Consider the following 13032-nt stretch of genomic DNA (forward strand, 5'->3'; position numbering starts at 1 on the left):
TCCAGGAGCCCTCATCTGCATTTTCTTTCTTGTGTCCACTTGTATGTGGAAGTAAACAGGCAACAGTCTCTGACTGAACAATCTGCTGCACCTTGTCCTGACAATGACAGCTCGGCTCCGCTGGAAAGAAAAGGTTGAATACAAATACTGGCTTGTGCGGCTTTACCTTTCTCTAGTGGTAGAGGAATATTTTGAATAAGCGTCCCAGATATGTGGGGTAATGGTGGTGGATAGGGGTGATAGCCAGAAGTCCTGGACCATGGTCAAACTAACTGTACACACCAAAAGCAGCAGGTGACGGCTCTCATGCCACAATGGCTTTAAAAGACAAAGACAAACACGCCTTTCAGCCTGAATTAATTTAATACTTACCACATAAATGTATAGGGTTATTTTTGGTCTCTTTAGTATACTCATAACGTACTTAATTTCATTTGAAATCATTACAATTGGAAAATGGTATCACAAAATAGTATACATTGCAATAGTGCTGTGCCTAATGTGGACATTTAATAGTGAGATCAGTAATGTTTGAAGGTATTAAACAAGAACAACACCAGACTTAATGAAATGTAAGTGGCCTCATATAATGAAATGCTGGCAAATTGGAAATACATTTTTACTTTGTCAAGCAAAGGACCATATATTTATGGTCCAGTGTCCCATGGAAACTGGCTGCCCTATGCCAACCCCACACCCCTACACTTTGTGTAACAGCCTATATAGAGCTACCCCGTACCCTAACCCCCCACTCCAAAATGTTGATGGCCATTCACCAGACGATGCATTTTGTATGGTTTCTTTGTATTTCACTGAACAGTTGTGACTGTGTCCTTGCAAAACAAACAAAACACAAATAAGCTAATATACATGGGTTTATTTATCTCAATCCCCATGTCGTGAAAATAAACCGTGCAGAAAAGGCAGAGGCCGAGGGCAGAGAAAAGAAAGTACATCCAAGTGCTATCTAGAAGTTTCCATGTGTCTGTGGCAGACAAAAGAGGACCTATCCTGTCCTCCTCTCCCCCCACTGAGTAATTTAGCCATAGTTCTCCAAAACGTTTCCTAGTCAAACTTGGAATATGGAATGAGGGGACGGGGGCCCTTTGTGGCGGATATATAATCACGGCTGCTAAAAGCTCGGTGGAGGTGGAGAATGGGGGATGACATCAGGCTGATTTCACACCACGACCCTGGATGGCTGTGGCCCAGCCTGGCCCTCGCTCCGCAACACTGATCAAAGCCTGCTGCAGCCAGCCCCAAAGGCAAGCAGAGGGGAGGCTTAACTATGCTAATCTCCAGGACAAATATATTTTAATCTTGTTAGAATACAAGTTAATGCCACAGCTCAGTGGCAAAACTTTACGGTATAAAAGTATAGGGTGGGAAGATAGAAGTTAGAATAATATTAGGGTGAACCAAGCACACACACCTCCGAAGATATTTTCTGAATTCACTTTGTGAGGGTTCGTATATCTTTGACGCATTTAGAAAGCCCAACTCTTGTGTTCCTCCATCTTAAAGTACATCGAAATACAGAAAATAGTATTATTTCATTTCAAGTCATGAAATCAACTTTTTACATTTATAGTAATTAAAACTTACTTAAACCCCATTTGGAGGCACACACATCTTCATGCAGTATATCATATCTGTTATCTAAATGGACAGGAGGAACTCAGTCAGTACCCCTCCATAGCTTAGAGATCCTGCAACAGGAAATGAATGTTTAGCTGGCATGACTGTTGCCTGTCCCCTAGTAGTCAGCCATCCACCTTGGTAACCCTTGATCTGTCAGGGGTATCAGCTCGGGGTGCATGAGTCGTTGCGACGGCTGGCAACACAATGGGCCAAGCTGGGGCTGGATCCTGCTGCTGCTGACACATTATTCTCTGATTAAAAGGGAAACCGTATTCACTCAAGTGTTGCCCCAAACAACGACTGTCACCGCTTCTCAAGAGGCAAAATAAATAATATAGCCTTCTCAATGGCTTGGTTGAACATTGTCAGACTTTATATTATCCTTAATCATTAAAACCTTGAGACTTTTTTAGTCTTTTATCCCCAGGGTTTAGGATGACTTGAGTTTGCCTTCAGAGAGATTGAGCGTTGGCATGGATGTCCATTTTCTCAGAGTAGAATATTTATATTAAACATTAAAATAAATAATAAAATATGAAATGAGGATGGTAAGTGGTTTTGATCCAAAGCCAGTATACTACTACTACCAATATTGTAAATATTAATGTTTTATTCAGAATATTCCAGTAGTTGTACCCTTCTTCATTTTTTCTGCGATTGATTGATGGTAAGGAAGGGAAGGGGTCTCGAGACGTGACAAAAGCTTTCTAGAAACAGTGGCTGGGTGGGAAGAGTCTGCAGCAGTGCATACTGTCAGATCTTCATGTCTCCTCTGGCGCTCCAGCATTAATGGCAGCAAAAACACTCGTCATCCTGGGGAACAAGTTGCTGCTATCAAATCGCTTCAACTTACCTCCAAAAGTAATGCCTTTTATAATAGTTGTACTTCATTTAACAGTTCTGTCTTGACAGAAGTGTGTGAAATGTGGAATTTGTTTCATCAGAGTCAAAGTTAAAGGGACTTTAAATGTGACAATACAACTCTAAGTTCTCCTAAAATACCACATTAAGTATTACGCATTACTTATGCAGAAATTGTTTGCATATGCCTTATTAATATTCTCACTCAGAGGCCCACATCAGTATTGGCCATATTGCCATAAGGGAGGATAATGTAGGACCTATGAGAAGGGGGGTCCTGTGTGCATGCAGTTTGCATTTTCTCCCTATGTTTGCATGAGTGGGGAAATCTGCGTCTGTGCCCTTGCAATAGAATGGCAGCCCATTCATGGTCTTTCTGCAAGGCTTCCCACAAGCTTCCATAGAATGAGTAAAGGAGATGGACGAATGGATGGTGGCCAGCGAAAAGGCTGTTATTTTATTGCAATGCAACATCCCAAACCGCCAACATTATAGGATACTCCCTTGGATTGAAAACAAGTATGTGGTACTTGTGGAAATGTTAACCGTAACCCTAAATCTATCCTTTGCACTACAGTGCTCTTCTTACTTTTACTTAAGAACACTCAAAAATATAGCTCTGGGAGCGATTTCAAGTTTCCTTTCAAAATATACACCCAAGGAATTTATTAAAGAGTTGTCAACACTGGATATGAAATATAACCAATTGGGCAATACTTCATTGTATCCATGTATAAACTGACACTGAACTGAGCATGATGTAGTTCAAAGTTTCCTTGGTCTAAATTCTTTCCAAATACCCTTTACCAGGCAAACAAAGTTGGTCATTGTGGAGGATTAAGGATGAGCAAAATCTTTTTTTATTACTATTGTATTCAAAATCCAATAATGTATATGCAATTCATATATATTTGGATAATTCACTTTTATGACATCAAAATCTCACACAGCACCAGTTTATAGTATAATTTGTTAAATGTGACTTCATTGAAAATAATTAAATACAAAATCACAAGGTATCCACATTTCCTCCATTGCATAAAATATTATGGTTTAATTTAGGCCTTTAAATTTTGTCATACCTTGGAGGTATTGCGTACTAAACAGTGCCACAGCCAATCTTACAAGAGCAACAATGTATTCCTTATAAATGAAAGCACATCAAGGGATTGAACAGATCCCTCCCATTACAGCCTACAGTGGAGCCAGGAAGAGCTTTTCAGAGAAGGCCTTAAGTTATGTTTACACAATACACAACACATCAAAGGAAGCCTATCCAAAAACTAGATCAAAATACTGGTTATACAATTAAGTTGTCATGGTTTTTAAAGGACAATATTTTGCAAAAAACATATGAATTAGAATTAGGATTATGAGCCTTTTCTTTATTCACTATGATGGTTGTTTTAATACGTGATGGGTATATTTTGATTTTATTACATGTGAGGGCTATCGTTATTGCATTATAGATATTACCGTGTAGTGTGTTTCAAATAGTATGAACAGAGGGAAAGCGGAACGTCTTTCATTTAAAATGATTAAAACAACAAATTATTTTGTCCAAATGAGATTTCCCCCTCCCCAACAATTATCTGATCAATTATGAATATTCCTGGTCTCATCTTCATACATTATGTATATAAAAATGATAGAGTAACTATAACTCCTCATTTGTGTGTTTGGCGTCTTTACAGTAGTCTGAAATTGAAAACAAAGAAGATGTTTATTAGAAAATTGAATTGGGTTGCTACATTTGACATTTCGATTACATGTATATCGAAGGGCCAGGTAGAATGATAATAGCTGTATGTTGAACAAGGGGGGGAAAAAGAGTCTTTTGATATCTCTGAAGGGGAGTGAATGGGGACTGGTATTTACACACCGATGGTCAAATATGTCCTAGTACTGTACCTGACACGCCGGAACATAACTCATCAGCAACATGTTGTGTGTTCTGGCTGAAGAGTGAGATGATATCTTCATCTAGGTCTTCTACGATGGTTTCACACTGCGTGTGAGAGGAGAGAAAGGGGTCAGCCATGCACAACTAGGCCTCCAGTGTTTTTAGTTGGTCTTCTGAACGCGGCGGTCTTTTCCTTCCCTGTATCGCAGCAGCCACCCAGCCATCTTGTCCCGGGCTGGTTAGCTGGTGCAGCAACAGCACCTAGCAAACTGACACTTTCACTAATTATCGTAAATTCTTCCCATTGGCTTGTGAAAGTTAAAATACCAACTCTTTGGTCTGAAAACGTCCAAAGCAAGAGGCAGCAGCAATCCGGCTTTAGGCACCACGGCTCCATGGCTGTGCATACCTATGGCATCTATCACACGACTTTTAAAATGCATTACACACAAGCCAAGCCAAAAAGGTTCTTTAATGAACTTAAATCTGCCTGATTATCAGGGCGAAGTATAGCTTACAGAGTATATATATATATATAGTGAGAGAGTATAGCAGGAGTTAGGACTATAAGGCATAAGTTGACCCTAAATAGAAAAATATTCATAAGAATAGAGTAGTTCCATGATCATTAGACTAGATAAGTATAAACTTATTACAGTGAGCACGCCTAAGCCTGCCTGAATCTAGTATTGCATATTGTTGAGCACATTTATTATTATATAGTCTATCATATAAATATGCAACAGTTAATATCTGCCATGAGGAACTGTTTTCAAATCCCACATTGATAAGCCATTTATTTTCGCAGATTGTGGCTTCCAAGCTGGAAAGGAATTTAGTCGATTTAATTACTTCTTGGTAAAGATATAAATCCTCTTTTGACTCACCGCAAATTTCAAGGCACTGGAGGAATCCATTCCATCAAACTTGAAGTTTTGAATGTCTGGGAAGCTCTCCTTGCCTCCATTGTCTCTTGGAGCGAACCTCTTATAAAGTTTCTCTTGAGTGTCGGGGTCTACATAGAGGGCATAGTCACTCATGCTGCTGCAAACTTCCTCCAGAAGCTCACTCAGATAAGTCTCAGACCGTGCCAAGGGAACCTAAAAAAGTACATCATTTAATAGATTGTGTCACATAACAGAAACAAGAGCCCCTAAACATGAAATGTTAAATGGCAAAATGTTGAACGATTTTAAAAATGTCAGGCAGTTAATGTTTAAAACGATGACCCGCTGGGGGTCAAAGTTCATGACCCCTTATTTCCGCTGTGTTTTCAATGCTGCACTCGTAATCCTTGAAAGGAAAAGTAAATCAATAAAAATATTTATCCTTTCCCTTTCTCATAAGAGTCAGCAGCAGTGGGGTCTAGGCAGGGCGTCCAGACAGGTGCTCGCCTGCTCTGAGGAACGGGTGGGTTAAACGGAGCGGCTGAAAAAGCCTGGTGCTGCTGGAAGTGAAGGGGGGGACCCGAGGACCAGAGGTTGAGGAGCGGTGAAAGGAGGCCGGCTGGTGGCCAGAGGCATCTTTAACCCCTCTCTCGGGTAGGGCAACATGGGAGGAATCCTTATTTCCTGAACTAGAACACAAGGCTTCTCTTTTTTCGTCTCTTATAAAAAAAAGGTGCAGGGTGAACGCATACCTCCCAGAGCCGCGCGCCCCCGCCCGATCATGGCCTCTACCGATCACAGGGGGAACCTTCCATTTCCGTAGACTTTTCTGGTCATAGGCTGCATGTATGGGATGGCTGAGGATTTCTCTAACGTTTGCCTCAGTCCTTACCGTGTCAGATCTCTATCTCTTTCACACCTACTTACCCTCGCCTCTGAGCTTGACAAGGCCTCCTCTGAGCTTGACAAGGCCAACGTGTATTGAGGCGGAAGTCAACGTGAAACAACAAGAGTGTGGTACAGCAAGGGGCCAAAGGTTGAAGACAAAGGTGGAGAAACGTGGGGTCACATTGGCTAAAGACGATAGGGTTCAGAATACAGTTTGACATTGATGCCAGTAGCAATCTGCCAATCACTGAAGTCCTTTTTAATTACTTAGTGTGGGTGGCTACTACAGCCAGCATATTGATAAGCTTGTGGTGTTAAGGGATTTTAGCATAAAAATAATGCTTAAATGAATGCAATTAATGAGACACACACACCAAATTGACCATCATGAACCACTGGGCGTTGGTCCAATAATCATCCTCCCATGCTGTCAGTAATTAAACTCATCTATTGCCATTCGGCAGCCTCTTAAAGGAAGCTGCCATTCAAAGTGTGCTTTGATGAATTTGAGAGTGGGGGTTGGAGGTGGCAGGTCTTTCCTAAAGATGCTGCCCTATTGAATCCCCATTAAACTGAGCCTTCCAGTGGAACTGTCGAGGCAATGTGGGATGGGGAAAAACAATTTATTATTAACAATGACAAAACCAATAATATTATCACCAGAGGCTTCGTGACTCATTTCAAAAGCTAACCACTATTGGCATTTTTGTTTATTGCACAGTTTGGATTTGAGTCCAAGGACAATACAGACAAGGCGATCAGTGAAACATTTATGATAAAAAAAATAAATAGAACAATCACACCCCTCCACCAGTTTAAGATGTGTCCCAAAGAATAACTTTATCTGTATGTTTTCCTGCACCGGCCCATTTGCAATTCGGGACTTCCCCCCCACTCGGTGAGATTAGCATGTGGTCGCTCCACCTAAGTTCAATGTCTTAGGAGGACTTAAACGTTTCATTGTGGTGCCAGGCAGGTTTAACTTTTGTCAGCGATGACAAAACCCATGCCCCCAGGAAGTCCTACTGTTAGGAGGGCAAAGAGAAGAGAATACAAACCAGCAAATCCTCGGCCATGATGGCATCTAAGCTGTGACATTCCCCCCTCTCTGAATCGGCCTGGGTCAACCTGGCTGAAAGGGGTGAAGCCACAAAGGGCACAGGGATCAAGGTTTGCCTTCTCCTGTGCGAGTCCCTTTTTTTGGGAGCAGCAGATGATTGACCAAACAATGCAAAAGGTTGAGGCTAGGTTTACTGGACCGCAGCGGAAGGGATCAGACCGCTGTGAAAAGACAACCAGCCAATAAAAAGAGCACGCAAATAGCCATTTGACTGACACAACGGAGTATATTTGAGAGATATATAATCTATCTATCTATCTATCTATCTATCTATCTATCTATCTATCTATCTATCTATCTATCTATCTATCTATCTATCTATATCTATATATATATATGCTGGAAGTAATAGAGTTTGTAAGGTTGAGCACAGATGTTCTTGAATCCTGTTTTCTCTAACACAGAGAGGGTCTCACATGTGCTGCTATCGCTGCGGCGGTCTCTTCGCACCGCTAGTGGGATCAGCCGCAGAGCGACCCTGGAGCCAGTGGGGGGTGTGGCCGTTTCGTGGCCGTTTCATTTGATTGCCTAGTCCCACTGATCGTCTTGTCAACGTTTTCCCCTGAAATCCATTTGGACACTGTGCACAACCCACTCAGAGCGCTGCGTCAGTGCAGGTGGGTGAGGGGCTCTGTGCCGGCCTCTCGGCGGTTTGCCACGGAGGGGTCTCGCTTCAGGGCTTCATCAACCAGCCAGAAAGCTTTGAGCCGGAGCGGACGGAGGTGTTTTAAAGGGCCAAGCTCAGGACACAGCGTGTGACCCACCCCGTGCTCAACCACGTACAAGAGGACAGGAACTTATTAAGTCGATGCCAATACCAGTTCAATTAACCAATTCTCAATACCACGATAAAAAGCTAGGGCCAAACAATAATCCCATGAGCTTCAACATACACACCTTTGTTAAAAACATTTGAACGTTACAAAAATACAACAACAGTGGCATGTAGCTTTCAAGTATTTAAGACAAACAACAACAATGTGATCTCCAACCTAAATGACAGAATAGGTCGTTGGTATCGTCCAAAACTACCCGTATGAACGTTAGAAGAAACAACAATATGTCAAGATTCTGTCTGCCAAAAACAAAATGGTTGACAATCATAATGTTTTCATTGGATAAAGCAGTATTTTAAGTTTTGGCAAGGAAATGCACTTTGATAACAATTCTAGTGATAAATGTAAATTTTATATATGACGATATCTGATGTTTTCTTTGTTAGTAAATGCAACATTTTAGATCTCCCATCGTGATTCATATAGACGCTGCTATTCCTGAAATCAAGCAGCCGGCATAATGTTTGGGTCCTTGTCTTTGTGTTGTGCAATGTAAGTAATCTGAGCTTATATATTCAATTTTTCGAATGACCCACGGATGACATATATCATCTTCTTCTCCGCGATTGACTAGGCGGACGTGTGTTTTTTGGGGCAAACCAGAAGTTTATGTCCGCTTTGCTTCTGCCGAAAAGAGATAGGAAGGTCCTGAGATATGACCACCCTGCTCCAGGGCCCGACGGGAACCCCCAAACCACACCGTGGCCCTCCAGGACATGGGGGTTGAAGGTCCACGTGTTGGGTAGAGGGACGGTCAGGGTGGATAGGGAGTTGTTGGGGGAGGATAGGGGTAGGTGGAGATATCAACCAAGACGGTCAGTCTAGGGTGGGAGGTTGAGGTAAGGTGTGGGTAGTGAATGGTTGGAGTGGGCACTGAGTGGGTATTGGTAGATTCGTTGATGAGATAGAAAGGCTTGTGTTGAGCTGATCAGGCTAGGTTTTAGCTAGGCTACATTGTGTTCCGAAAGTGAAAAAACAGGGTTTGAGTGGGGCTGATTAGGCTAGGTAGTTTGAGGTTTAGTGAAGTGAAAGAGAGCCTCAATTGAGCCGATCAAGCTAGGTTGTAGCTAGGCTAAATTGTGTAGTTAGGTTGCAAACCAGGGCTTTCGTTTAGCTGATTAGGCTAGGTTATAGCAAGGCCGGTTTGCGGTACGTGAGGTGCAAAAGAAAGGCTTGAATTAAGCCGATCAAGCTAGGTGGTGGCTAGGCTACAATGATCCTCAGTGGGCATGGAATGGTGGGATCTGGCTCTGGCCAGAGCCTGTGTTTCAAAACATTGCATGCCACTGGCATGATAGGAAGGGAACCTAAAGACTGACTGAGAAAGACTCTGTCCTTCTTCAGGTTGGGGCTGGGAGAGAGGGGACACACAGCTGGGATTTGCATTTCCATTACAACCGGGCTTCCCGCTGTCCTTTATAATATGAAAAAAAACCTGTTGAATATCGATATCGGCAAGCTAATTTGTAGAATATGGTCCAATATCCAGTCTTAACACCAAGACTAATCTGAACAAAGTCTATCCTATTTCAACAAGCTTTAAACTAGGCTTATGTTAGTTATAGGAACAAACAGATAATAAAGAATCAAGCTTTTCATTATTTGGGATTATTGTATTCTAGGTGGGAAGGCACAAGTTGTCCGTCAAATTCTAGGAATATAGACTTATAGGTCGATATTCCTACAAATCGAGAGACAACTTCTGGCTCCTCACAGCGCCCAGACTGACATCACCGCAGCCCGCTTGGAGACGAAGGCTCTCTCCGGCCCAACCCCATCCATCCTGGGAGCGTTACGGCACAGCACAGCGCGATTAAACTCATCTGGAAACGCAAATCAGCGTGGCACGGTGGAAAAACACGATTATATCCTTTGAACTCTCAGAAGTATAGGGCTCTTTGTTTTTGATTGCCCATGCAAGTCTGCCTGATTGTGCTTCTAAACTTCACTGCACATTGTAATGAATAGAATGTTCCACTGAAACCCAGTTGTACATTTGCTAATCAATTTCTCAATTGAAGGCGATGGTCTCCCGAAGCGATCAGTGCCACTAAACGGGAATCTGAGCTGGGGAGTATCAATAGTGGAGCCAAGACCTCACGATAACCTGCTCCCCGGGTGGCTGCCATTGTCCAGCCTCCCCTGGGAGGCGACCTCATTAGGTCTGGAGGAACAACCTGGATCCACAGACACGCAGCGTCCCCGGGGAGCGGACAGCCAACCGGCCGCTCTTTGTCTTAGTACAAGAGCCAGGCTGCCGCCCTGGAGGCTTACATCCTATTTACATTTACATTTAGGGCATTTAGCAGACGCTTTTGTCCAACGCGACCTACAATAAGTACATTTGTCAGAGGACGGAGAAACAATGATACATCGTCGGTTCAGTAAGGATGTTCATAGAACCAAGTGCCATCCACTAACAATAGCTAGGTTAATCCCCTCCCCGAATACAACAAAGACAGCTAGGATAAGATGCTACACAACTAAGTACTATAACCACGTACGCCATACCGTAAGTCTGAACATTAAGTGGCAGGACGATGATACGACCCTGTTTATATTATCAGCTCTATGAACACATTAGCACCATGTTTGTCATTTAAGTGTTTTGGGTGTTTCCAGAAACGTAGCGGTCCTAAAAGCAGCCTACCTTTTTGTCCTGCAGCGTCCCGTCGGCGTTCAGGCGGAAGCTGCCCACGTTGACGGTCTTCTTGGGGTCCACCTGGCTGATGGAGTAGCTGAGCTCATCGGCGATCGCTCTGCACGCTGTAGACACAACCAGACACACCAAAGCAACACCAGACTCAATTCACTCACTAGCTTTGCTTATTTATTTGATCAACTTAAATCAAACCTGCACAGCAAACCAAATCTGGACATTTATAAAAAATGAATATATTTCATCAAATTAAAACAGCTTCAACCTCACAGGCTGGAAGGACCTCATTCACAATCGGTACACAAACAGATATATAAGTCTGGGTCTTACCTGAACAGTAAAGCACGGGGTCTTTCTTCTGATGGCTGCGACTGATTAGGAGCGATAGCATGACTGCAGCGATCTGAATAATCCATAAGGACATGTTGGGGAACTAGTATGGGGAGAAAAGAGGCACAATAGACCCAGTGCTATTAACCGAAATACATCACAATAAAAAAATAAATTAAATCATATTTAAACAAATGTCATGACTAACTGAAGGCATGTGTACTGGAATGAGTGCTGGTGAACGAGCTGTTGTAAATCCGCGTTCTGTCACAGAGTAATAATAATAGTTAGTGCTGTGTATTAACCTGCGACCTCACCACCTGCTTCTCCAACACATGCCACCAGAAACCCTTCATTCAAGAGTTTCTCTCTTCTCCAACACATGCCACCAGAAACCCTTCATTCAAGAGTTTCTCTCTTCTCCAACACATGCCACCAGAAACCCTTCATTCAAGAGTTTCTCTCTTCTCGAACACATGCCACCAGAAACCCTTCATTCAAGAGTTTCTCTTCTCCAACACATGCCACCAGAAATCCTCCATTCAAGAGTTTCTCTCTTGTCCAACAGATGCCACCAGAAACCCTTCATTCAAGAGTTTCTCTTCTCCAACACATTCCACCAGAAACCCTTCATTCAAGAGTTTCTCTCTTCTCCAACACATGCCACCAGAAACCCTTCATTCAAGAGTTTCTCTTCTCCAACACATTCCACCAGAAACCCTTCATTCAAGAGTTTCTCTTCTCCAACACATGCCACCAGAAATCCTTCATTCAAGAGTTTCTCTCTTCTCCAACACATGCCACCAGAAACCCTTCATTCAAGAGTTTCTCTTCTCCAACACATGCCACCAGAAACCCTTCATTCAAGAGTCTCTCTCTTCTCCAACAGATGCCACCAGAAACCTTTCAGTTTCCATCAGAGGCTCCTCAGTGAATTTTAACTCCTTCGAGTTAGTTACTGCAGCAATGTTACTGTCACCATCGCCATCACCATCACCAACGACTATATCTTCTATAATATGTCATGTGTTAAAGTACTAACCGAACCAGTGTTCTGATACATAAAGTACAAGGTAAGGTAGGGTAAGGTGAGGTAAGGTGAGCTGCGGGAATCCCCTTACCTGGAGAGGGGTTGGAGCAAAAGTTTGCAAGACGCAGATTACAATGAGTTCCAGATGAAACTACGAGGATGTATAAATGACTCCACTTCGTTCGGTGATATATTTCATAAATGATGACAACGCAGACCAACCGCTTCTTATATATGATGTCTAGATTATCTATAATACATATACACAGTCACTCAGTCGCGTGGTTGCTACGTGCTCACCCATGGCGTCGCCACGTCCTGACAGCAGCGACCAATAAGCACTGACCCACCCACCTCCAGCAGCCAATCAGGTGGTTTGTTTGAGAAACTAGTAACCAATCCAAATCACTCGATTTAGTGCACAGTGTTGTCAGACCTCAACGAAAATTCACACAACGTGTTTTTAATGATTTTTTTTATGTTGGTCAAGGTAAAAGTGTATGCCTAATCTTAGTTTCAAACTCTTAAAAGTAATACATAAAGAAACATGTTCTATATCGATCAGCCATTTAGCAGCATACCAGTTTGCAGTCATACAAGTTTCATGTCGACAATATACACATTAATAATGACATTATCCATATTATAGAATATATTTTCATGAATGTATCAACAACTTCTTCAAATGTGTATAATCAAGGTATCAATGTATATAATCATACAATGATTAGCGTAATCTAAACCAGGGGTGGGCAATTATTTTTTCCATAGGGCCACATGAGCAACAGAAAACATTGTGGAGGGTCGGGCCAAAAGGCTGAACTCAATTCTGCATAATATTAATTGTATTTCTTCATAAAAAGCAGTAAATAGCATT

General features: G+C 42.4%; 1 protein-coding gene across 1 annotated transcript; it reads right to left on the reverse strand.

The window, feature by feature from the left end:
* Positions 1 to 3178: 3178 nt before the first annotated feature.
* Positions 3179 to 12449, reverse strand: cnpy1 (canopy FGF signaling regulator 1). The gene is made up of 6 exons (XM_079751709.1): positions 12247 to 12449; positions 11126 to 11228; positions 10787 to 10902; positions 5293 to 5505; positions 4414 to 4510; positions 3179 to 4200 (listed from the first exon to the last, which is right to left on the reverse strand). Exons 2-6 carry the CDS (start codon positions 11217 to 11219, stop codon positions 4160 to 4162), a joined length of 561 nt encoding a protein of 186 aa, XP_079607835.1. The 5' UTR covers positions 11220 to 11228; positions 12247 to 12449; the 3' UTR covers positions 3179 to 4159.
* Positions 12450 to 13032: the final 583 nt, after the last annotated feature.

This window comes from Pollachius pollachius, assembly GCF_949987615.1.
Source record: "Pollachius pollachius genome assembly, chromosome: 14".
In the NCBI taxonomy this organism is placed as follows: domain Eukaryota; kingdom Metazoa; phylum Chordata; class Actinopteri; order Gadiformes; family Gadidae; genus Pollachius; species Pollachius pollachius.

Coding starts and splice junctions, on each gene's coding strand:
- cnpy1 (XM_079751709.1), bottom strand. CDS start 11,219: ATGTCCTTATGGATTATTCAGATCGCTGCAGTCATGCTATCGCTCCTA. Junction 10,903..11,125: donor CCCCGTGCTTTACTGTTCAG/GTAAGACCCAGA, acceptor TTGTGTCTACAG/CGTGCAGAGCGATCGCCGAT. Junction 4,511..5,292: donor CCAGTGCCTTGAAATTTGCG/GTGAGTCAAAAG, acceptor TCTCACACGCAG/TGTGAAACCATCGTAGAAGA.